This window comes from Elgaria multicarinata, chromosome 2 (genome assembly GCF_023053635.1).
Source record: "Elgaria multicarinata webbii isolate HBS135686 ecotype San Diego chromosome 2, rElgMul1.1.pri, whole genome shotgun sequence".
NCBI classification, from domain to species: Eukaryota; Metazoa; Chordata; class Lepidosauria; order Squamata; family Anguidae; genus Elgaria; species Elgaria multicarinata.
In genome coordinates this window covers 48,126,438-48,150,160 of record NC_086172.1, presented here as the reverse complement: position 1 = coordinate 48,150,160, position 23,723 = coordinate 48,126,438, and the positions used below count along the sequence as shown (strand labels likewise).

Here is a 23,723-nt window from a genome sequence, read left to right as displayed (position 1 = left end):
TAAAAATAGAAATGTGCTCTTCGTGCAAATAGAAATGAAGTCGACAAGATCTTTTTAAAAAATGCTGATTTTTATTGGAGCAAGATTTTTATTCTGGTTTACAAAAGCTTGAGGTTTTGTTGCTGATAGAAAGCACTAACCAACTCAGGAGCAGGATACCTAGCTGACCATCTTCCCTTATATACACTCAGTTGAACCCTGAGAACTTCTGTGGAGGCCTTACTGGTCATTCTGTGGCCAATGGAATGTCACATAAGCAGGCCTTCTCAGTGGTGGCACCCAACCTTTGGAACACTCTCCTATGTGTGATTCAAGAGGCAGAAATAGTGGCAAGTTTTAGATGCCTCTTGAAAATGCACCTGTTCTCACAGGCTTTCTCTGACCTGTGAGGGACTCTGTTACCACCTTTTTTAAATTGTTAAAATAAAATCTGGGGGCTGGGGTAAGAAGAAGCAGGTATCCTCACATGACCTCCTTGGAGAAAGGGTGGCACAAAAATGAAAATGAAGAAAGAAGTGTACTTGAAGTGGACCTGTGCACTCTCCATTGAAATGAATAGGAGCAGCACAACTTTCCAATGGGTTGAACTCCAAATGAATGAAAACTTACAACTCCCTTCCTTCCTTCCTTCCTTTCTTTCTTTCTTTCTTTCTTTCTTTCTTTCTTTCTTTCTTTCTTTCTTTCTTTCTTCCTTTGAAGAATTGTCCCTTAAATAAAGTTCCCTAATTTTTGCCACCTTAGAAATTATTTAAGAAGGAGTTATTAGTAGGAAAGATCACAGGGACAGCACGTCATTTTAAAAAAAATGTAAACAATTTGAGTAGACAAGAAGTGAAGAAACGGACCTTGTTTTCTTTTTGGTGACTGAATCCGCAATTGTACGGAAACAATTGCAGCAAGAACACGTGTGCTCATATCTGAATTCTTTTGTCCTAGGAGGAACAAAGTATGTTAGCAATGGAAGAGGAAGGTACAGTCCAGTTACCACTTGAAGGGCACTATAGGTAAACTTCTGAGATCTAATTGTGTCCCTGCAGTTGCTTTTAAGTTCAAACAAACAAATGAACATTGGGAGATTGGTCACAGATCTCCCATGTTACATCTGTTTTGGCTCCTGTCTTGTGTTATCTTTTCCAAACTTCCTTTCTTCCAGTTGGTGAGAACACCCAACTGTGTCACATCTGATTCTAGGGTGCATTTAAGCTGTAGTCCTAAATGTCAGGGGCAAAGGAAGGCCCTGGATTTAGTCACATGATTTGGATCTGCCAAATGTGACCGCATCAACCATATGAGGCTCCCAAGAGGGTGTGAGACTACAACTCCCATCACGCCTGGTTGGAGCTGATGGGAGTTGGTCCAACAACATCCGGAGGACCACAGCTCCCCTACCACATTTGGGGGGGATATTAGTGTGCATACACCTGCAATACCTGTGAGGGCTTCCCCCTTTCATTTAAATGGCAAGATATTTTGCACATGAATACGTGTGTGTGTGTGTGTGTGTGTGTGTACACGGCCACTCCCCTCAAATGGGAATAGTAAATGTCTTTTGTACAGGAGCTCTGGGTATGCACTAGATTATTGCACACAGCTCTGGGGGAGAGAGATTAGGCAGTCTGGAACTATCATTAAAATGAATGGTTTGGATCCAGAATCTGCCTCCTGTGGACAAAAAGGGGCTGTTCGCATGTAACGGTGACCCATTGGTTTAAAAACTAATGGGTTGACAGGGACAAGCAGGAGAGAGCGGCTTTAAGGGCTAAACAACCCAGCAGTTAACCCAACAACAAACCATGGGTTAACTGCTGGGTTGTTTAGCCCCTGGACAACCTAGTGGTCTGAGTTTCGACATCACGGTTAGCAGGAGCTTATCATGGGTTGCTGAGTAAAAGCAGAAGAGGTGGGTGCACTCCTAAATTATCCTAATGAAAACATCTTGGCTATACTTTGTATGGATTCTAAAAATTAGATTGGTCTTTTTATTTTAATCCATTGATAGCAGAGGATAACAATGGTTGATCGTATGTCTGTGTGCTCATTTTATTCTAGAGATGACCCATCTGTAATAAATATTTCTGATGAAATGGCAAAAACGGCTGTGTGGAAGACACTGTTGATAACATCAGAAAATACCAAGGATAAGGAGTCCAGCTTTCCTTCTAAAAGGTTTTATTAAATTTCCTATATATACTATGCATTTCACTAATAATTAGTTGCCAATAAGGCATTTGCTTTATTATGCAAACAATATTTTTAAAATGCTGACCTTCTAGTATATTTATTACTTGAACTCAAACAATCAGGACTGTATGAGCACTTCCAGTCCATTCCGTTGCTGTTGGTGTAACCGTGTTATAGCAGCATCAGTACATCGGAGGAAAGAGCATTTCATGCAAGGACACCAGCACGGCACACTGCTGTAGTCGCAGCACAACCTCTAGAGTCCTTAGATCTGAAAAGGTGCCTTACAAGGCTCTCTGCAAGGTCTGAGATCGTGCTTCTCCACCTCCATAAATGCCAGCCCTAGTCCTAAAGACTGTGGGGGGGAGGTCTATGAGCATTAGAGGAACGGCTGGTTAGGATTTGCCAGTGGAACCTGCAACAAACGGTTGCGGTATATCCTCACCTCCTTGCAAGAAAGCTCCTGTTCAGAGTCCTCTCCCAGCCAGCTGTGCCCCCTCCAGGGTGGTATAAGCTGCAAGGTGCTCAAGCAGGGCATTTCATTCCCACTCCAGTCTTCTGTTTTAGTTTTCTAATGTTGACAGTCATTATTATTATTGTTATTATTTTCTATCCTGCCTTTTTCCCAATACTGGGACTCAAGGTGGCTTTACAAGTTAAAACATGTACAGTTAAAATAGAGTTATACAAAAACTTAAAAATTATTAAACATACTACAAAATTAAAACATTTTAAACTGTTAAGAACATTTAAAATATAAGTAATTTTTTTAAAATAAAAAACCCACCCTCCAATATATAAACAACCCATAAACCAAGGTCCAGACTACTCTCCAGAGGCCAGCCAGAACAAGAAAGTTTTAGCCTGCCTCCAGAAACACACCAGGGAGAGAGCCAGTCTAGCTTCCTTGGGATGGGAGTTCCAGAGCCCCAGGGCAGCCACATTTCATGGCTACTGAGCATGCTCAGTCCACAGTGTGTGGAGGGGGTTGCCTCCTTAGGTCCCCGCCATGAAAGGAGTGTGGGGCTTTTCCCCCTTGGTTCTTCTCCAATCTTAGAGTTTCCCTAATTATGCTCTTAATTCTCATTGGCCCCGTTTTGGCAACAATCCTCAGTACTGGAGTTCGCTATTCGAGACAGAGGTTTCCCAGAAACAATAATGCTGAAGGGCTCATGGAGGAGCCTTCACATCAGAAAGAAGATGTTCCTGTTGCCACAGGTGTGTGGTGCCGCTGTTTCTGGCTTTTGCACCACAACTGTCATACCAGTTGCAAAGATCCTGCTTGCCTGCTTGGAGTAGCAGGAATCAGTGTGGGGATTTGCGGTAGCAGGAATCATCTTTGCAGCCAGCACAATGTGTGGGTGGCCTCTCATGCCTCTCACGCATGTAAGCCTCCATATGGAAGTAAATAAATCTCCCCCCTTTTTATAAAAAACCAACACCACAGCCAGAGGAAGACCTCACAAACTGTTCAAGGCCATTCTGCATTCCGCTTTGGTCTTTCTTTAAAATATAAGTCTTCAGGAAGGGCTTGGTATTTTTTTTTAACATAATTAGGGTGTAATAACGAATGTTTGAGGTGCTTTATAGAAGATGATGATTGATGATGATGATAATGATGACTGCTAGCACGTGGTTTTGCACTAATGCTATTATATGACTTGGACTGTAAGGGGCTATTTATACATAAAGGATGCAAATTGTGGGTGCAATTTCTCTTGTAAAGGATGTAAATTAATCCATGATTTACTGCGGTACAAACTGGGTGCGTTCTGCAGCCTTTTTTGGACATTCAGCCCCTGATCAGATTAATTAGGGGTTGCTATGTGATGTCCAAATCTGGACATTTTAGGATAATTGTGGATTAAATACTCCACAGTTAACCTACTATTTGTAGGTTAACTGTGGCTTGCTTAACCCATGATTACACTATAATGTCTGGGTTTGGACATCATATAGCAACCCTCGATTGGACCAATCAAAATTCAAAATAGCTGCAGAATACTCCTGGCATGTACCACAGCAAATTGTGGGTTGATTAACTCATGATTTGCCACTAGTTCATGCAAACCAGCTCATTTTGTGTGACTTTATCAAGGTGGTCAGACAGCACCACCCCCTTCTTCATTTATTATGGTGGGCCTGCTGCATCACTGCTGGCATCACAGCCTTTTCAAGGCTAACCTAGGCTACTGGAAATAGGAATGTGGCAGTGCAGAGGGGAAGCCATCAGGCTTAAGCTGTCCTCATGTCAGCTGGAAATTATCTGTTATTTGTTCCATGCTAATTTGATGGGTAAGAATAAGAGTTAATATATGATGGGTAAGAATAGGAGTTAATATTTTCAGCTCACATTATTAATTTATTTGTGTCTCTTCAACCAAAAAACCTCCTAAAGCAGCTTACAGTTCACACACACACACACACACACACATATGACAGTCCCTGCCCACAGGCCTAGAACTTAAAAATACAACACAAAAGGAAAAGGGGATTGGGAGGGTAGAGGAAAAAAGCAAACTCTAGTACGCGTTCTTAAAGGTACAGTACTTACAGCGACCAGCTGGGAAGGGAACAGTTCAGGTAGCCTGCTGCTAGGCAATAGTTAAGGCACAGCTAAAGGTCACTCCATTAAAATAAAATGAATAATCACATTTACGTTTCTGCCCCCTCCTTCAAAACAGAATCTTGATCAAATGTTTGACCACACACCAAATTACTATTTAGAAGAGCCAAACAAGCATTAAGGGCGGGGTGCATTCCAGTAGGGCTCCCTCCATACAGAAAGGATGGTGTAGGGCTCACAAGAGGCTTGCTCACCCGTAAGAGCACTTCTCCAAGTAGCTTGAGCCTGGGACAAAGGGACGCAGCTGGAGGGGAGTGCAGGATGGGTGTGGCAATGTGGAATGCTGCGATGTGTGCTGAGGGGTGGGGAGGACACTAGGGAGCCCCTTCCCCAGTCCTCCCGTGTGCAGGCAGCTGTGTCCACGGAGGGATGGTCTGAAATTGTGAAACTGTAAAAGTGAAGTCTCACTTTTATTGAACTATCTCTGTTTTTCCCCCTTGAATTGAGTACATATGCAATCTTGTGTAACTGCTATTTCCCCCAATTGCCATTCATTTTGAATTTTCATTATTCTCTACTAAATTGTTCCATTATTACATTTCTACCGTAAGCTCCCCTACCTAATCTCTCTAGAAGCTGATTCCCCAAAGGTAAGACCCTGTCCCCAAACCTCTGCCTTGATTGCTATTCAATGGTGTCTTTTGGAAACCCAGCTGACTTACTATGTGTAAATTTTGGGGAGACAAAATTTACTAGAATGGCATGAAAAGCACATTTGGAAGGTGGTTGGTTTTTTTTTTAGAATACTTGCGCATTGGTTCTTCCAAGATCTTAATCTATCAACCGAGTGCACTCCTTCTCAGCCCAAGGTTACATGTAGCATATCTTTGCAATATGTAGTGAACTGGGAAAATGTGCTAGTGAAGGCATTCTGCTTGGCCCCTAGTGTTTTGTCACCCCAAAATGGCATGTTGCTTCTGCAGTGTTCTTCCTCTCCCTGAGCAGCATAAACAAGATGATCGACCCATGGTTGGAGAGACACCACCGCAGTTCATGCAGTCAGCTGAGATGCCACTGCAACAGTGTAGTGCAAGCACAGCGCAAACCCCTCTCCTCCGCCATGCAAGGCAGGGACCTTGGTTCTCACGAAGCTGATGCTGCAACCGCTTCCCTAGGCTCTTTTCCAAATGGCGAGTGACATTGGCAGCGTTGGGGTGACCATATGAAATGGAGGACAGGGCTTCTGTATCTTTAACAGTTGTATAGAAAAGGGAATTTCATCAGGTGTCATTTGTATGCAGGCAGCACCTGGTGAAATTCCCTCTTCATCGCTACAGTTCAAGCTGCAAGAGCCCTGCCCTCTTTGGTATCTGGTCACTCTAGTATAGCTCCTGCAGCTTAGTCGTACTTAAGAGTACATCCACTGAAATCCAGAGGACACAAGTTAGTCTCGGCTAACATGTCCCATGGATTTCAGTGGGTCTGCTGTAAGTACGTCTGTCTGGATCCAACCCATTGTGTGCACATTCAGAACAGAACCAGAGTTGATTTCTGGAGAAAATCAAATGAAACCAAGAATGAGAATAAATCCTGAATTAGCTGTGCACCTGTAGAGGAACATATTAAAATATTGATCATCCCCCAAATTTCCTCATAAAAGGTACACATGGCTAATGTAACCCTCCTTGCAATGTCTGGATCCATGTCTCAAGAACAATGCTGCCACCCCAGCCCAGAAAATGTGCTGCCACTGGGAACAGCCACAGGACCATCAGCCATTTCACACAGCAAGCTAAGGAGCTGTGTTCTAGTCCATTTCACTCTTAAACCAAGAACTATCCTGCTAACTCTTCATATCTCCTTTGGAGTGAAACTGACCCCACCTCCTGCCCGTTGTCCATGACACTATCCCTTGTGAGTGTGGGACTAAAGCACACTAAAGTGACTAAAGTTTTAATTGAGAGTTTTCACCTATTGGGCAGTATAAAAAATGTAATAAATAAATGAAAACAAATGAAAATTAAGCAGCCAGGTAGGTGGAGATAATAATGTAGACGCTCCTCACTTGATTGGCACCTTCCCTCACAGGAGATAGTGCTGAGTGGCTGGGAAAGTCCCATGTGATTGTCGTCCCCCACCCACATGGTGGTATTCAGACATTCTCCCCTGGAACATAGATTTGCACCATTCAGAAGCCTGAGTAGACCAGTTGCTTGTCAGGAGCAGCAGGTTGGAGCCTTCGTGATTAGCAGATCTGTTTGAAGCCTCCCCTTTCCTCAGGAGCCCTGACAAGTAATTTTTGTGTTGCACTCTGTGGTGGAGTCTATAAATCTATGAAGAGCCACAGAGGTAACTGACAGGAGCAAAGAGGGATGAAAGTAAAAGAGGAACACTTGTGCAGATGCAGACAAAGCTTTTTGAGAACAATAATGTGTGCCGTCCAGCTCAGCCAAAATGTGGTGTAAGTTTGCTGACGACTTTGGTAAAAAGGGGGGAAAGTGTGCAAATTATAACCAAGCAATTCCCCAAATTTCTTGTTTGTGCAACTTAACAGGCTGGCATTAAATGTGACCAGTTGTTATTTGCAAAGGAAGTTGTGCCATTTTAACCAGTGCAGTGATCTTTTTTTTCTTTCTTTTTTGCTTGCATGCTCATAGATTTGTATGTCAGTCAATTTTGCATTCTGTTATATTTTTAAGTTATCTTCTTTGCCTTCCTCTTTATCTATGATGTTGCCCAGTGTTCTTCGTAACCATACATGCACACATAGCGGTGGCATTTCTGCTTTTGCTTCCCAGGACTGTACAAACTGCAGCATGAAAAGCTAAGGCAAATAGTATTGCTTGACAAATGGGTCCCCTCCTATTTAAAAGGAAAACTGATGGGTTGTGCTATGCAACAGCAAGACTTTTTCTTCTTCTTCTTCTTCTTTCCCAACCTAGCACTGAAAGCCGAAGAGAGAAGAAAGCTGACTCAGGGAAAGGTGTGGACCGTGAGACTTGTCTATGACTTGCTCCTCAGTTTGTTTGTATAAACAAATGTGAGGAGTACCGCCATCGTAACTGTACCCAACTTGTTCAGTTCATTGTACAACTTGCTCTTCATTCCAAAGTAGCACTGGTAATGTAAGTAGTGCAATATGTGCTCTGGTTCACTGTCTGTTCATCTACTCCGGCCATGGTCCATTCAGAAATCAACTGTAGCCAGTGAAGGAATCCTTCACTTTCCTTGCTGGCATTCCAGCTTTTTAAACCCATGTTGTCCATTAGACGAGTGAACAAAATTTCCTTTCAAACCTTTCTCTCTCAGTAGGTTTGGACTGTATTTTCTTACTTTGCCTGTGCAACTTAATTTCATAGCTTTTCCACTTCAGTAAAGAAACAAACTTGAAATAGCCCCCAATTCTTTTTATAGCTTAGCTTTCAGCCAGCTATTTCAAAAGACCCAAGGTAACAAAGAAATGTTAGTTTTAGAAATATTTTTAAATGAGGACTGGCTCGATCCTGCAATCTCTTAACCATAAGAATGAGGTCCCCCTCCCCAGTTTAAAATCATGGCTTGTGTGTGTGCGTGTGTGCATGTGTGAGCGTGCATGAGTGATTTACAGGATCAGACCCTATATTTGTGCAATTTTCCTTGATTTAATACTGGATATTTAATATTTAAATTTATATGTAACTGGAAAGAAATAAAGTAATATAATATATAAAGATATATAGGATATAGTTAACATTCTCTCATCTTGTTTGGGGAAAAAAGCCACATCCATTGATGTGCAATATCCATGCAGTATTTGTTGTGAATGCAAGCTGTTATTACAATATCTTATACTGTACGGTACTTAATGTTGCAGTGGTAAGTTCAACAGCTGCATTGTGGTGGTAAATAATCCACATTTTTCTAGCTTTCTGGATTATAATCCTTTACAGAAATGTGCAGTAAGATTTCCAATTCATGGCGAAGGGTGATCAGTCAGATCTCTGCTTGAAACCTCTGATTAACACCCTAAAATTCCTTCATGGTTTTTTGCACTTCTCTGGCTATGAACAAGTACTATTCCCCTCCCACCAGGTATAAATCCTACATATATTTTTTTAATATATTTTCATTAGTTCATCAAATGGATGCTGTTTTTTTAATGCACTTCCAATATATCAAACACTAAGCACAATCTACTCAAAGCTAAGTACTTTTAAGTCACATTCACATTTAACACTTCCATTGATATCAGTGGACCTAAAATGTGCTTAACTATGACTTGATTGTGCCTTTCTTTATTCCCTAATGCAAATTTCACTTTGATGTTATGATCCCATTGAAATAAATAGGAGTTTTAACACCAGTTTTAGATTTTGCCATAAAGCCCGTTTTGCAAAACAATACCTGTGTTTGGCCTTTCTTTGTAGTTTAATTGAATTTATGTATGAAAGGCAAGCACATGTTTCCAATTCAGGCACCTTTTGTATATAGATTTTATTCTGAGAATTTATTATTAGTCAAACTGCAGTTTTTAAATGTGGACAACAGCCAGATTAACCCCTGGACAGGATCCATCTCCTCTCCCACATGCAGCTCTGCCTCATGGAAAGTATCCCCATAAAACTTAATGGAGCCCTTTTTTCTCTTCCTTTTTCCTTGGCCATTTTCAGCCGGGGCACATAGAGCCACATTTTTAGCAAAGCATCCAATCATTATCTTCAGTGGGATGGTTGAGTGCATCATCCCATATGGCCAAACTGCTTCTCCCTCCGTACACAAGTTTCTCATATTTAGAACATGAGTGGAATGCGTACGGACTGCGTCTTTATAAGCGTAGCCAGTTGGTCAACCCATTGAAGGTAGTGTTGAGGTGCTTTGTTGTTCACACATTCATGTGTGGGAGAGGAGGGATAGTAATTAAAAGTGAAAATATATCAAACATTTTACAAATTTTTGGGGTATGTTTTTAACACTTTTGAAAACAATATTTATTAATTATTCTCTACACAAAACCAGATCTTATAGGTGCACCAGTTCTTTAGAATACAGGGACCAAACATGTACGTGGTTTCAAAGTTCAGGGCTTTATGGTCAATCTCAGAAAATCAACTTTTGCTTTTAAAGTTGCCCAACATAGTAAAATAATCCTTAGCTGAGTTGGTTGGCCATGCATGGCAACATAGCTATAGGCGAATTCTGCGCATGGTGAATGCAGGGTGAGAAGCCACCCAGCTGATAACCCTGTTTGCTGGAAAGGGCACTGGAATTTCTTGCACATGTGGAATTTACCTCTCCATTGAAGCAAATAGGGCAGCCTACATGTGTGTACAGAAGTGTGCGCACAGAAGCACATGGGGCTCTGAGCTGAGGTGCTTGTGTCTCCCTTATAAGTTTGGTGAATTTCATGGCCTCCAGTATGAACATATGACAAGGAACAGGGATTTTCCAGGGCAGAAGGGGTACGGTTTCTTTGATGCAGGCAACTTGGAACTGGCTTCAACTGAACTATTTTAGTTCATCTGAGCCACAGATTAGTCCATGAGATGCTTCAGCCTATAGCAATGCTGATTCATCAGGTACTCATTATAGGCACCTTCAGCAGGGGCTAGCATGTCCTGACGAAAACTGTCCTGGTCCTTCATGTGGACATTCCCACACTATACTTCTGGTTGAGCATATGACCCAACTAGAAGCACTTACCTTCAAACTGTCTCTGCCTTGTAGGTTTGGTAGTATTATTTTCACTTCATAAATCCAGAACTGGGGCTAAGGAGACAAGGATCTCACCATTGAGTGCAGCCCACTTGGAGATGCTCAATGCAAATCTTGACTGCTATCAGGCAAGAGTGAATGTTGTGCAAGCACTTCAGTGTTGCATCTCCAAAGAGGCATATAACTTGGCAGTTCGCACACCAACCGCAGGATCTGGGGAGGGCCCTCCTCAGGAGAGATTGATGTCTCTGAGAAATGGACCATGCTGTTCAATAACAAACAGACTGTGAGTCCAGGTTGTCCGATTCCATATGCCTTGTACCTCAAACACTAAATCACACCAGCTGCTCTTGTGCCAAAAGTTGACTAAATCAGTTGGACATAATGAAAAGCATTGCTTCTAAGGTTATGTTTAGTCCACAGGTTCTTGTCTTAGGAGATCCTCCTTAGCCTCATACAAATTCCTCAAATTCATATTTTGCCAATATTTTCATATTTATTCAAAAAAACACCTATTTGCATTGAATAAAAATGTATATATAAATTTAGATAGAAGTACAGCTGCATTTAAGATTAAAATGCTTTGTTATTGTGTACTTGATGATCCATTGTAACATTCCAGTTGTTTGAAGGTGAGCCTAGTATAGCAATGCAATGCAGATTTGTCCCTGGAAAGAGAATGCTGGTGTTTAATAAGTCGCTGATGTTCTGTATCAAAATGATCAAAGAAAATCTCACCTATCTAGCTTTCTGGCTACTAAGAAATCAGTGTATCAAATGATATTCTGCATTATTTCTGTTCGGTATTTTTGAGTTGGGATTTTTGTGTGTGTGTGTTTCTTACAGTTATCCTGTTTTTGTGTAGATTTCAAGGCTATTACAATGTTAATACCAACACTGAAATCGCACACAAAAAAAAGAGTAAAATGCAAATGGTAGTGTTATACTTACTTTTAATTTCATATTTCTTGGTCACAATTGCTGAATTTCTTGGATGTAATTTATTACAAAAGTTTAAGTAAAGTGTACATGTGAATAGAATACTGTGTTTTTCACATCTTAAGAGGTGTTATGTGGAAATAAAATATTTATCCTATTCTTCATGCTTATATTTATCATGCCCTCAGTATGCATATGATTGAGCCTCATGGATTTTGTCTTTAGAAAACTTATCAGGCCTTTCACTGCAAGTTCCTTTATGCAATATAGCTAATACAAGGTATTTGAAAACATTTAGCAGAATAGGGATAGTTCCTCATGCCGAGGCAGACACACCCACAAGACAATAGAGGGAATTTAAACTCACTGTATAATTTGGCATTATTTAACTTAATAAAGCTTCCTACACAGTGTGTATAGGAAGCTTTATAAAGCAGGACAGTTTCTTGCTCCAATCAAGTTCTCTCATTCCTTGAGAAATATTTCAGCAAACCTTTGACTTTTCTTCTCCCTGAGAGCCCTCCCAAGTTCCTTCCCTGTTTTGAATTCACACCTAATATTACTAACGACTCATCATGCCAGGGGAACAACCATGTATAAGTAGGTTTGATGGTGATCTACTGAATGTAATGCACTCATAGCAAACTTTGCTACATGATGAAAAGCTAGCCTGCTAATAGTCTTTAGATTAACTTTCCCACTCATTAAAAAGATTAAATGGCTATAACTTCCTGTTGCTTGTGAACCGCCCAGAGAGCTTTGGCTATTGGGAGGTATAGTAAATAAATAAATAAATATTGCTAACAAATAAGTGGCCATGTTTTCAATAAAAACACACAAGCTATAATACCTGGTACGACAAATATGGGTTTATTACATTTAAAACAGCAACATATGTAAAACAACACATTTTGCTAATCTCATATGGATTGCCCTTTAAACACAGTGGGACTTACTTCTGGCAATTGTGCTCAAAATTTACAGTGCCTTGTATTTTAAAGTGGGGAAAACACCAACATTGTAAGAAAATGACAAATATGTTCTAAGGCACGTTGGTTCCTAGTAGTGTTGTTTTCATAAGTGGGAACTATAAAACAAGCATGAATTATGTGCATATGAAAGAAGTGAAGTCATAAGCTGCATCCTAATCACACATATTATATTACTCACATTAGCAGGGCACCACACCTTTTACAGCTGTCTTGATGTCTTCCAATTGTGAAATTTCAGTGGAATGCATGTATTGCATCTTGTATGAGAAAGAACCACAGGATTTTATGTCAATTAAGCCTTCAGTGAACTCTCATGCATATACTGGCTTCCTGTGAAAGTCTTACATTACATTTGTGTTGTCTAGGAAGGATAGGAGTCTGTGGATATTGACTCACAACCATGTGGGAGCTACCTTCCTGTGATACGATTTCATGCTGCTTGTGCTGTGAATGCATTTGAATATTTCACAGGACTAGATATTTTACACATGGGTCTTTCCCACTCAGTGTGCATCTCTCTAGGATGGAAGGTAGAAACTGGATAAGAAAGGCACATGCTGTCAGCTCTGTTGAAGATACTTCCAAGTGCTATCAGATAGTACCATGGGGCAAGCAGACTTAACAGCACTGGATGCATGTGGGAAAGGGACGTGCTACAGGTCCCTTCTAGAGCCAGATGGGCTGACCTAGCAAATGTGTTCTTAGGAAGGAGTAGTTGGCTGCCTGCCAGATGAACCATTCACAAAATTCCAGCCCTAGTCATCTAGTAGTATCTAGAGTTTTGCTACCCAGAAATTTTAAAAAGTCCTACTGCACATAGGTGTAGTCATTCATATTTCTGTTGTAGTGGTTTGGTCCTTTGTGAAAGCCATGGTTGGTGGAACATAAAAGAATGTTTTAATAAGAGCCTGCTGATTGGTTAAAAATAAATGTTTATTCCTGATTCTTGAAGAGCTCTGCTATTACAAAGCTCAGGATCTGGGATAGAGATGCTCTGATATTACAAAGCTTCATTCACTGGGATGGAGATGTGCAAGAAATAGGTAAGCTGCACCACCCATGGGACTGCAGGACTACAACATGTGAAGTAGCTAGCACTAATTCCAATGTTAGAAGGGTGTTACCAAGTGGAACTCATGTTCTGGAAGCATGCTGATCTGAGAATTCTAGACATGGTTTTAGAACTCTTCTACAATGTTTCCATGTGCTGTCGATGTTTCAAAAGTAATTATGTGCTATAGATTAATTATACTGTTAGTTCCCAGCAAATACATGGGCAGGAAGGTGCCGTTGCACCCGTGTCCTGCTTGTGGGTTCCTGGTCGACAGCTGGTTGGCCACTGTGTGAACAGAGTGCTGGACTAGATGGACCTTTGATCTGCTCCAGCATGGCTCTTAGGTTCTTACTTCAGCCATTTTTTCCGATTACTATCATATACACTGACTGTTTTATCTGCTTGCAAATATATAACTTCTTGACTTCTAAACAGTCAATCAATAGGAACTTTGGGGGGATGTACCAGGAATACTGAGTGAAGAAAGGGTAAAACCCCATACCCCCAGCATCCAATTTTGTTGTGCGTGTCCCCTCCCTCCACAATTCCAATGGCTGTTATTAACTACTACTAATTATTATTATTACTGTTATCGTCATCATCGCAAGAAGATCTCCCAACCACATCTTGTTCTGCACATATATGTTCAAATGACTATTGCCAATTTTGGCTGCAATCCACAAAACATTTATGAAGGGTTGCAGTGCAGGTTTAGATTGATATTTTCACTTTTAGTATCTTCTATACAAAACCTGAATCATATCTACTGAAATGATCACTTCTATGTTAAAATTACAGAGCATACAAATCAAGCAGAAATTCAAGTATTTTTTCCTACCTTGTAAGAAAGTACATGTAAACCTGATTTATACTTTGTTTGAAAAAGGCAACCGTTACTTAATTTTATATATATATAACTGCTGCAATCCAACGGCTCTTGCATGCATGTCTGTGTTCCACTGTCATACATATGCAAACTTTGTTTGCAAGACTTGTGCAAGGAAAACAGCTTGCTTTTTCATTGGGATTCAAAATGCCCCTACACAGAGATGAGAATGGAGCAGCTACTGCATGTGTGATAGAGCCCTGCAAATCTTTGGTAAAAGTGCTCAGTAGATCATTGTATAAAAGTATTGCAAAAACAAACAAACATACATATTTTCTTCATTCCAGTGTCCACAGAAATACATTTTACTTTTGTCTTAGTTAAATGAAACATGAGACAATTCACTAGGAAAGTGCTCTTTTTCAAAACTTCATGAACATAGCAGAATGAGATGCAATATGTCTCCTAAGTATTATGACAATGCAAAACACTCTTTTATAAAATGGCTCATATGGTGGTAAATATGGCTGTGGGCATGGCCTCCAATTGCATGATCTTTATCTGTATACCACTGGAGAGAGAGGGAAAGATATGGTTTTAAGTACAACTTATGTGATACCAGTTATAACACAGCAATACTTACTGTAACACAATAGTAAGAGAATAATATTATTATTTCTAAATTGTCCCGCACCTTCTAGCTAGGCCAAATAATACACATTTTAAAGCATTTGGCAATATAAAATACGCTCCAGTTGTTCCCGCCATCTTCATCTTCAGACAACACACTAAACCACGGTGCCTAAGCATTTTGAGGTAAAGATTATGGCTTAGTGTGTCATGTGAACCATGACTTAGTGTGTAGTGTGAACCGTTCCTAACCATGGTGGCTACATAACCATGTTTTAAACATGATCACCAACCATTTGCTGCAAAAGGGTTACTGGCCTAACCATGTCTCAGTGTGTCATCCGAACAGGCCCACTCTGGGCCAATAAAAATGGTGGGTGTGACTGGAACTTCACTCCATAGAGTGTCTGTTGTAAATGTGAGGAGTGGCAGGATCAAGTGGTGACAGTTTTTCTTTTCCTTCCCTTTCAAAATGTTTCATAGCAGACTTGTTGCAGAGTGAAGCTCCAGTTGCTTCCACCATCTTCATTGCCCAGAGGATTGTGGGCGTAACTGGAGCTTTGCTCCATAGCGCAGCTGCTGTGGAAAGTTTTTTTTTACAGTAAAGCAAAAAGCTGTCAGCACTTGTCACTCCTTATGTGGGGGTCACCAAGGCTGGGGAGGGGGGGCGGACCCAGGCCCACTAGTGGCAGCACTAACATAAGTGGCAGCAATAGTCACTGCCCTATCCTCCATGAATTTGGTCATTGCTATATCTTATGGTAAAAAATTCCAAAGTTTAACCATGTGTGGTGTGAATTAGTACTTTTATCTATTCTGAATCTCCCAACACTCAGCTTCATGGGATGAGCCTTGTTTCCAGTTTTGTAAAAGAAGAAAACTTCTCTCTATGCACTTTCTTCACAGCATACATAATTTTGTACATCTCTATCATGTCCCTATTTACTTGCCTTTTTTCTAATCTAAACACCACTAAATACTGTACAGTGTCCTGATAGGGCAGCTGACTCCATCCCTTTTTGAGCTCTAAAACATCCTTTTTGAGGTGCAGTGACCACCTTCGTATTCAAGCTGAGACGTTTGCATGGGATATAACAGAAGGATACACTGAAATGTGTGCCACAAACAGGGGCTTCCTGAGCGAGAGAAATAAGGGCACACGAACAATCTAGTCCAACAGGAGAAAACCTGCATACAAACGAATGCTATACATCTATTTGCTGATGCTGAAAAGCTTGATCAAAGAGCACACCCAGCCACAGGCGATTTGAAAGGAATGGATTCTGTTTTCTCCCCCTGCTCTGCCAAATACTCCAGAACAGAATATTGCTAGTACTTCAGAGAGATCAATTCAAACTTCCCAGCTCTTTGATCAGACTTTTCAGTCTGGAGAAAGTGTGCAGCAACTAGTGTGCAGCAACTAGTCCCACATCTTTATTTTGTCCTGTTTCATTTGGGTGAATAGTACATGCTCCTTGGATAAATCCAGCCTTCTTTTCCCATGTCAGTTCCTTATTTTAGAACGGAGGCACAGAACTCCATTTCTGAGAAGTTCTGAAGGGCTGCATTCTGGTGGTGGGCGGGGCCAAAGGCAAGAGGGGCAGGGCCAAAGGCAAGAGGGGCAGGGCCAAAGGCAAACCAGCTGGGCCCAAAATACCAGCATAACACTCTTACTGCCAATAATAAAGCCTTAGGAGAGGCATTTTGACATTCTCCAATGAGTGGGGAAACACACCAAAGCCAGGAAACCACAGAATGATCAATGGTTGGGAGAAAGGAGGGGTGTGCATTTTGGGGCAACCCTGTAAGGCCAGATTGGGCCCTCCAGAAGGCTGGATTTGGCCTCCTGGCCTAGCATGCCTGCTTTAGAATGGAAATGGCACCCCTAACAAACATCTTACGAAAACAAATGCATACCATTGCTTGGAAATCCACCTCTGCATCCACCAAGGCTCTTGAAATCTGGGCTGATTGCTGAAAGTGAACGTTATCTGGGGGGTGGGGAATAAAAAAAGAGAGAGAAAATGCCACTAATAAATACAGTATATCATCTGGAGTAGGGTGGGGGAACCACAAGGCCCAACCACAAGAGCACGAACATCACCCTCCAGCCCACTTTATTAGATAATAAACATGTAGGAACAGACATCCGCAAATTAGAGTTATTGTCTTGCCTCTTCATGTTCCTGTTTTTTCAGTGGCAGAACTACATTGTATTATTATGATGATTTTTAAAATCATCATCCATCATCATCATCATCATCATCATCATCATCATCATCATCTCTTTTTTCTCACTTGTGGTGGATTTTCTAGACGGCCATGCCAAGTCATGCTGTCTTTTACAGACTCAGGAATTTCCTGACAATTGAGCATGTTTTCATGATGACTGCATCATCATTATCATCATCATCATCATCATTATTATTTCTATATCAACCGAAAGCAGAAGCTCTCTGGGAAGCTCTCAAAAATTACAAAACACAGATCAAAGACAATAAAACATAGTAAAAATTTTAACATACAAAAATTAAAACAATTTAAACAGCTAAAAACTATTTGAGTAAAATACTAAGGGCTTCACATAAATGCGTGTGATCGCTGTTTTTCAGTCACAGTATTTTCTGTGTGCTCTACATGATGCCATTGTCCTATGGCTGCCATCCCCCCCCCCACACACACTTTCCCCCGTGTTTTTCTGCAGTTGCCTGTTGCCCATGTACTTCTGCCATTGAGCTCAGATCCAAAAGCGGGAGAGTGCCCCTGCTTCAGCTGCCTCTTCCCCCATCCAGCGCTTCAGCTTCATTTCTCCTTCTTGCCTTCACCCACCTCTGCCCACCACCTCCTCCCTCCAAAATTTCCATGGCAGGGGCAGCAGCACTTTACAATGGGATAGGATTTGGTGCTTTACTCTGCTCTGTAATTGCCACTTCCAAGGACTGTCTTCAGAGTAGCAAGTTGGCACCGCATTCCTCCTAAACCTGCTGTTTCGTTTACCCAGGGTGGTGTCAGGTAATCCCCAAGCCAAGAAAGGAGTGCGGAGTTTCCAGTGGCCATCTGGGTACTGGAGCTGCCCCTCGCCCTCTTCCTGGCTTCTGATAACCAATCGTCAGTTGCCTTCCACCAGGACCGCCCCCCAGATCGGCCAAGGAACAGAGTCAGATGGTGGAAAAGCCAGGGTGACCTCGCCCCCACCAAAAAGTTGGGATAAGTCCCCAACTTTTTTGCTGTGCAGCTTTGCAGGAAAGCCCTGTGGTGGCTGTGAATCTGCGGCTGCGTCATATAACTGACATGGTGCAGATATGCAGCCGCTGCGGGGCTTTGACTGTATAGGCAGCCCTTAAGTGAATTGGTCATGGAGGTGGAAGGCAGACAGGTGGGAGCAAGTGAACATATTGGCAGGTTGTGACGGACAGAAGTGAAATGGAGCCAAGCTGTGCTCAGCTCTGTGTCTCAGGGATGCCTAAGCAGAGGGGCAGCATTAGGGAGGGGTCATAATTGTAGTGGCCGCTACATGATACAGGCAAGCACATGCCATCCCTTTCCACTCAATCCTCTCTCCCAGTGTATACTCAAATGAGAAATGTGTTACTGCTTGCTTTTACAGGGACAATACTGACTTCCGGACATATGTATGTGTGTGTCTGGGGGAAAGAAGACTTTGGAAGTTGCGAAAGTACTGTGGATTTATATGCTCAAGTGAGAAAAATGTTAACGCTGGCTTTTACACACATGGGGTGGGGAGAGCAGACTTTTTAAGTTTCAAAAATACTGTGAATTGTATATAGAATTTGCTGAGGTAGGGATTGGAGGCAGCAGAAGTGAAAAGAAGAGGCAAAGAAGTTGATATGGAAAAGATCATGCTGAGATGGGGGAGGGGCTACTCCAGAGTGGCTGGATAGTGGGCGTACAATGCTGCTCTTATCCGATAACATCCTGCCAGGCTCCACCCACCTGTATAAATGGCAGCTATCAGTATGCAGCAAAAGAAAAACAGGCTGTGTAAAGAACCAATTTAAATCCTGCAAAGAATCCAGAAAAAGAAGCTGTGGGATAAAAGCCATGTGTAGAAAAGCCCTAGACCTGTTCAAGTCAGCTGACAGAAATACCACAATATATGCCATTAAATCCCTGGGATTAGAAGGAAGTTTTAACCTGGCACCAAAAGATGACAGTGCTGGCACCAGGCAGGCCTCTGTGGGGAGAGCATCCCACCATCAGGGTGGAGGAGGCACTATATGATATCTAATTAAGAGCAGCTCACCATCTGCTGTTCCGTGGATCAAGAGATACTTAACATCTTGGAATTTCTTCGCTCTGACCATAACTGTGGAATTCTAAAATACATATGTAAAAAGAAACAACATAATTCCAATTGCAGTGACTAATACTACTCAATACAATAAATTGTTCCTTAATTAAAAACAACAACAACAACCAGTCATAGGTATATAAACATGCCATTTCTATAGAGATGATGGAGATTTTTGTTTTAAATATACCCACCTGTGCCTAACCCTGTGCCTCACAGGACTAGTAGTGAATAGCATAATTCCTTTGCATGGTATCTGATGTACTAATTTGAGCATCTGTGCCATAGCAAAAATAAATAAAATAAAAAATGTGTGCAGACTACTTCATTCTCTCGGTGTTAACTGTCCTCATTTTCCCCTCAGTTCTTTGCAGTCAACAAACTTGAATATAATAGCTCCCAACTGTTGAGGAAGAGCCAAACATGCAGTCACTGTCTCCAGAAGTTATTCATTAAGCAATACTCACTGAGGGCGTTACTAGACGAGGCTCTAGCGCGCGTTACCTTCCGCAGCCACGTCGAGGCTTCCAGATGACGTTCACGAGGATCCGCCGTTATCCTGCGGTGAAGCCTCTTTCTCCCGACTTTAAAAAAGTGAGTTGTAGTGCGCCTTTTCCTGCTGTCCCGCGGTAATTCGGAGTACGTGTGGGAGGATGTGAGGTCACTGCGGTCGGCACTGGTCAGGAAAAGGCGTGCTAAGGGGGAGTGGTCAGCGGCTTCGGTCAAGCCGCCTCCGCCATTTGCGCGCAGTCCGGCAGCTGGGGCAGCGCGGCGGAGCGGCTTTTTTTTTTTATTTCCCCAGTGACAGTTTGCGCAGGAACGGAGGACCGCAAAAGTGGCTGGTGACTCCTTGCGGTGGGCAGCTACCGTGGCCGCATAATGGCGGTGCTGTACGCTGCAGGCTGGCAGAGGGCAGAGCTGTTTGTGGGCTGCTGCCATGGCTACGGCCAGATGTGGGTTGGCTCCTTGGGATGGGGCACAGGGCACAGAGGCGGTCATCGCCGCCGACACCTCAGAGGCATGATGGGAGATGTAGGCACAGAGTGGCCATGCAGACGATTGACCTCGGGTCATATGACACCCGCCACGACCCCCATCAGGAAGTGAGCGCATCAATGTTGACCCTCAACAGCACCAGCAGCACTTCGGCTGGCACTGGCACTGCCGCCGCTGCCGCCGCCAGGGCCGGCGGCGGCATCGCTGACGGCTGCGCAAGTTTGCGGTCTTTCGGACGTGCGCAAACCGTGCAGCGAGCGAAAAAAAAAGCCGCGGCATTCAGGCCAGTGTGGCTGCGCAACCGTGCTCGCGGCGGCAGCAGCACAACCGGCGCAAACTTCCGCCATAAATCGAAGGCAGGTGTGGATGATGAGGCGTCACGGCTGAACGGGAAAAGCCGCTTTCACCGCTCCTCAACGACGGAACACCCGGTACGTCTAGCAACGCCCTGAGTTTGGCACAATATTTATGGGATAAACTGGGCCAGTTAATCTCCTTTTACAAAGGAGAAAGCGAACTCCACGTTTTCAACCAAGAGATACAAATGATGCAGAGAAATGAGCCCCTGAGATCTTTTGGAGGCAAGTAAATCTCTCTGCATGATTATCTAGCTTTCATGATTCCAATCGAAGAAATTCTCTGATGCCCTCTGCTAATTCAAAGGCCGCTGCAAGGACTGCCTTTGTGAAAAGATCAAACAGCAGTCAGCATTTTATCAGCACTCAACAAACAAGTTAACTTTTGGCTGGAATCTGAAGGTCTCTCTCCCTTTGGCATATTTCTTGGATAATAGAACAAATGTCATATCAGTACAAGATGGCATATTTACAAAATTGTACCCTGTTTTGCATAACCTAATGATGCAGCAGTTCTTGAGGACTGAACATTTCAAATCTGCTAGCAGAAGATTGCCAAATCTATGACTGCTTCAAATACTTGCCAACAGCATATCAAATTCAGCGAGAGCTGCAAAACAACCCCTTTCACGGGTTTAACTGTCCTCCCTGGTGCCTGCTCTGCTGGCAGCCCTATGACAACTAGTAACTGCATCCCCTCCTCTCTGCAAAGCCACCAGGTCAGCCTAGTCCCCCTCTGCTAGCACATGTCAGCCCAGTTCCCTTCAGGGCTTAAATGAGGCCTTCCTAGGGTAGTATGCTGTTTAAGTGGTGACCTCATGGGTTTAAGTGGTGACCTCATGGGTTTAAATGGTGACCTCATGGATTTTTCTTCTCGTTTGCAATCTAGAACATTACATGGGGAGAATGTGTTGACTTGAATGCCACCATGCTGACTCCGAACTAATCCAGAGAACCACATGGAGGGGGAGAATCTGTGCCTGTGTGCATGCACACATATATACACAGTTGTGGTTTCTTATGGTTATCCCTTGTCTACACTATACTGCATTCATGTGGGGGTGGGATTTCCAACCTTCCTCTTTTACACAAATGCATTCAATGCTGTGGGGGAGAGGGTTGCAATTTAGTAATCTTACTGTTGGACATGCAACCATGCTTAAGGATAAGGTATCAGGCCTCAAATTACAAGTGTTATCTTAACAAAAGTCTGCAGTTTTTGAGCTTCAAAGAGAGTAAGCAGTCTATGAAACCTAACAGCAAGCATGCAGTCACCCCACAAAAGACTGTCACCTGGTACTGGTTCATATACGTTTGTCACCTGGACACTGCTACATCAAGCAATGACTTGCATGTGCAAAGGGTCTGTCTCCAATATAATGCCACAGAGTTTTCATGAGATCAATTCTCATCACATCTCAAAACAATGCCAATGGAAGTTCACACCCTCAGCTGCATGCTAATTAAGTGATGCACATGCCCTCCACAGAGTATCCTAACATGCCCTGTACGTCTCCTATCTTTAGTTTAAGACCCAGTTTCCAAACGTGAAGTTCCCCCAACTGGCATAGTAAGACACTGGACATGAATGTATGTAGAGGCAGATACCATGTGAACTAGTTTAAAGTGACTTTCACATGAAGCCTTGCACACAACATTTCAGAATTGAGTCAGGGCTTATTGCTGTAAAATGTGTGGAGCATTTAACCTGCGTATGATAAGCAGCCCATTCATATTAGTGGATAATCCATTTGATAAAAACTTCAGAATTTCATAGGTGGTTATAGTGTAGTAGTTACAATGTCGGACTGGGGATGGAAGAGACACACCGATTCGAGTCTGCATCCAGCCATGAAACTCACTGGATGACTTTGGGGCAGTCAGTGACTCTCAGCCTAACCTACTTCACCAGGTTGTTGCAAGGATAAAAGAGGAGGATCATTTATGTTACTTTCAGCTTCTTGGAAGAAAAGGAGGGCTATAAATGTAACAAATAAATAACATCTAAGGGAACGTCACACCTTTATCATGACTTCTGCCTTTATAACAATTTACATTAGGAGGGTCATGCGATTATAATGATTTAATGGACCACTCAAAGTGTAGTAATTTAGTGCAACCCTGCATGTACTCACTCTCAAGTCTGGCTTAAAGAGCGGTGCATGGAACATACAAGTACAGGCATACTTATACATATACATACACACACACAAATTTGCCACACCTGACTTGGCTGGTGCATATACTGTTTCATAGGCACTTGCTTAATATTGCAACTTGTCTGATGATAGAAGAAAAGGCCAGAAGATACAAGGTCATGGGGTTGGGGGGTAGAAAAGGAGGGACAAACAAAAGTTAGGAGATTATGACTCAGATCTAGTGGCTTCCTTTACCAAACTGAAGAATGCCTTCTTACAAAACTGTGATGTGATCACATTTTTATCTTTTTGGCATGCCTGGAATTGTGTTCTTATTCTGAACACTTGTACATGATGTGTTTTAATTTCATGCTATGATTTGAATTTGCACACATGACAATAAACACTAGCAGATGCATTAGATTGGACTCTCACCCTGCAGCGCACTTCCTCCGTTCATTAAAGTTCCAAGAGAACAGGTGTTGCCATCATTACAGGCTTTCAGCTTTTTAGAAAAGATCAAACTTTTGCCTTCTTTGAGCTGGCTTGCAGCCCAATCCTGTGCCCTGGCACTTTGCAACCAGAATGCATAAAAGTGGGAATTAAAAGGCCGTGATGCTGGGTCAAGCAAACACCCAGCTGTGCTAGAAACAGCTGCTGTTTCCTTCCCCAGGGCCTTAGCATTGCTGCCATGTTACTTGTCCCATGCTCTCTTGCACTGAATCCCATGGATCTTCTGGAAAGGCAAGGGAGGTGGTGCACTTGCCAGGTAGAACAGTCCCATATGGATGAGTCTTGCCTGTCTAGCATAGGGTCCTGCTTAGATATGGCAGTGAAAATCGCTACCTATACTGCTAAAGCAAACATGTATTGGTAGAATTTCACTTTTCTTTCTTTCTTTCTTTCTTTCTTTCTTTCTTTCTTTGAAGGCAGCAGTTCCTTCTAGAAACAGAGAGATGTTGATTTTGACTTTTGTAAAGGAGATATATAATCCTGAGAAGATTTCTTTGAGAGAGAGGTGGAAACATGGGGAATCATTACG

The 23,723-nt window shown here is 42.4% G+C and overlaps 2 protein-coding genes across 6 annotated transcripts in view; one reads left to right on the top strand and one right to left on the bottom strand.

Annotated features, from left to right (window-relative positions):
* SLC4A10 (solute carrier family 4 member 10) overlaps positions 1–8,314 on the top strand; it is a 172,041-nt gene extending 163,727 nt beyond the window's left edge. For all 5 annotated transcript variants that reach the window (XM_063116471.1, XM_063116473.1, XM_063116470.1 and 2 more), the window contains 4 exons: positions 937–1,004; positions 2,050–2,166; positions 5,359–5,397; positions 7,690–8,314. In XM_063116471.1, the coding sequence (XP_062972541.1) occupies positions 937–1,004; positions 2,050–2,166; positions 5,359–5,371 (198 nt within the window). In that variant the 3' untranslated portion in view covers positions 5,372–5,397; positions 7,690–8,314. The remainder of the gene's footprint in view (positions 1–936; positions 1,005–2,049; positions 2,167–5,358; positions 5,398–7,689) is intronic.
* Positions 8,315–12,232: 3,918 nt separating this feature from the next.
* Positions 12,233–23,723, bottom strand: part of DPP4 (dipeptidyl peptidase 4) — a 66,006-nt gene continuing 54,515 nt past the window's right edge. Inside the window, exons 24-26 of the mRNA XM_063116478.1 lie at positions 19,144–19,216; positions 16,797–16,870; positions 12,233–14,820 (exon numbers count right to left, since the gene is read on the bottom strand). Of these exons, the coding sequence (XP_062972548.1) occupies positions 14,722–14,820; positions 16,797–16,870; positions 19,144–19,216 (246 nt within the window). The 3' untranslated portion in view covers positions 12,233–14,721. The remainder of the gene's footprint in view (positions 14,821–16,796; positions 16,871–19,143; positions 19,217–23,723) is intronic.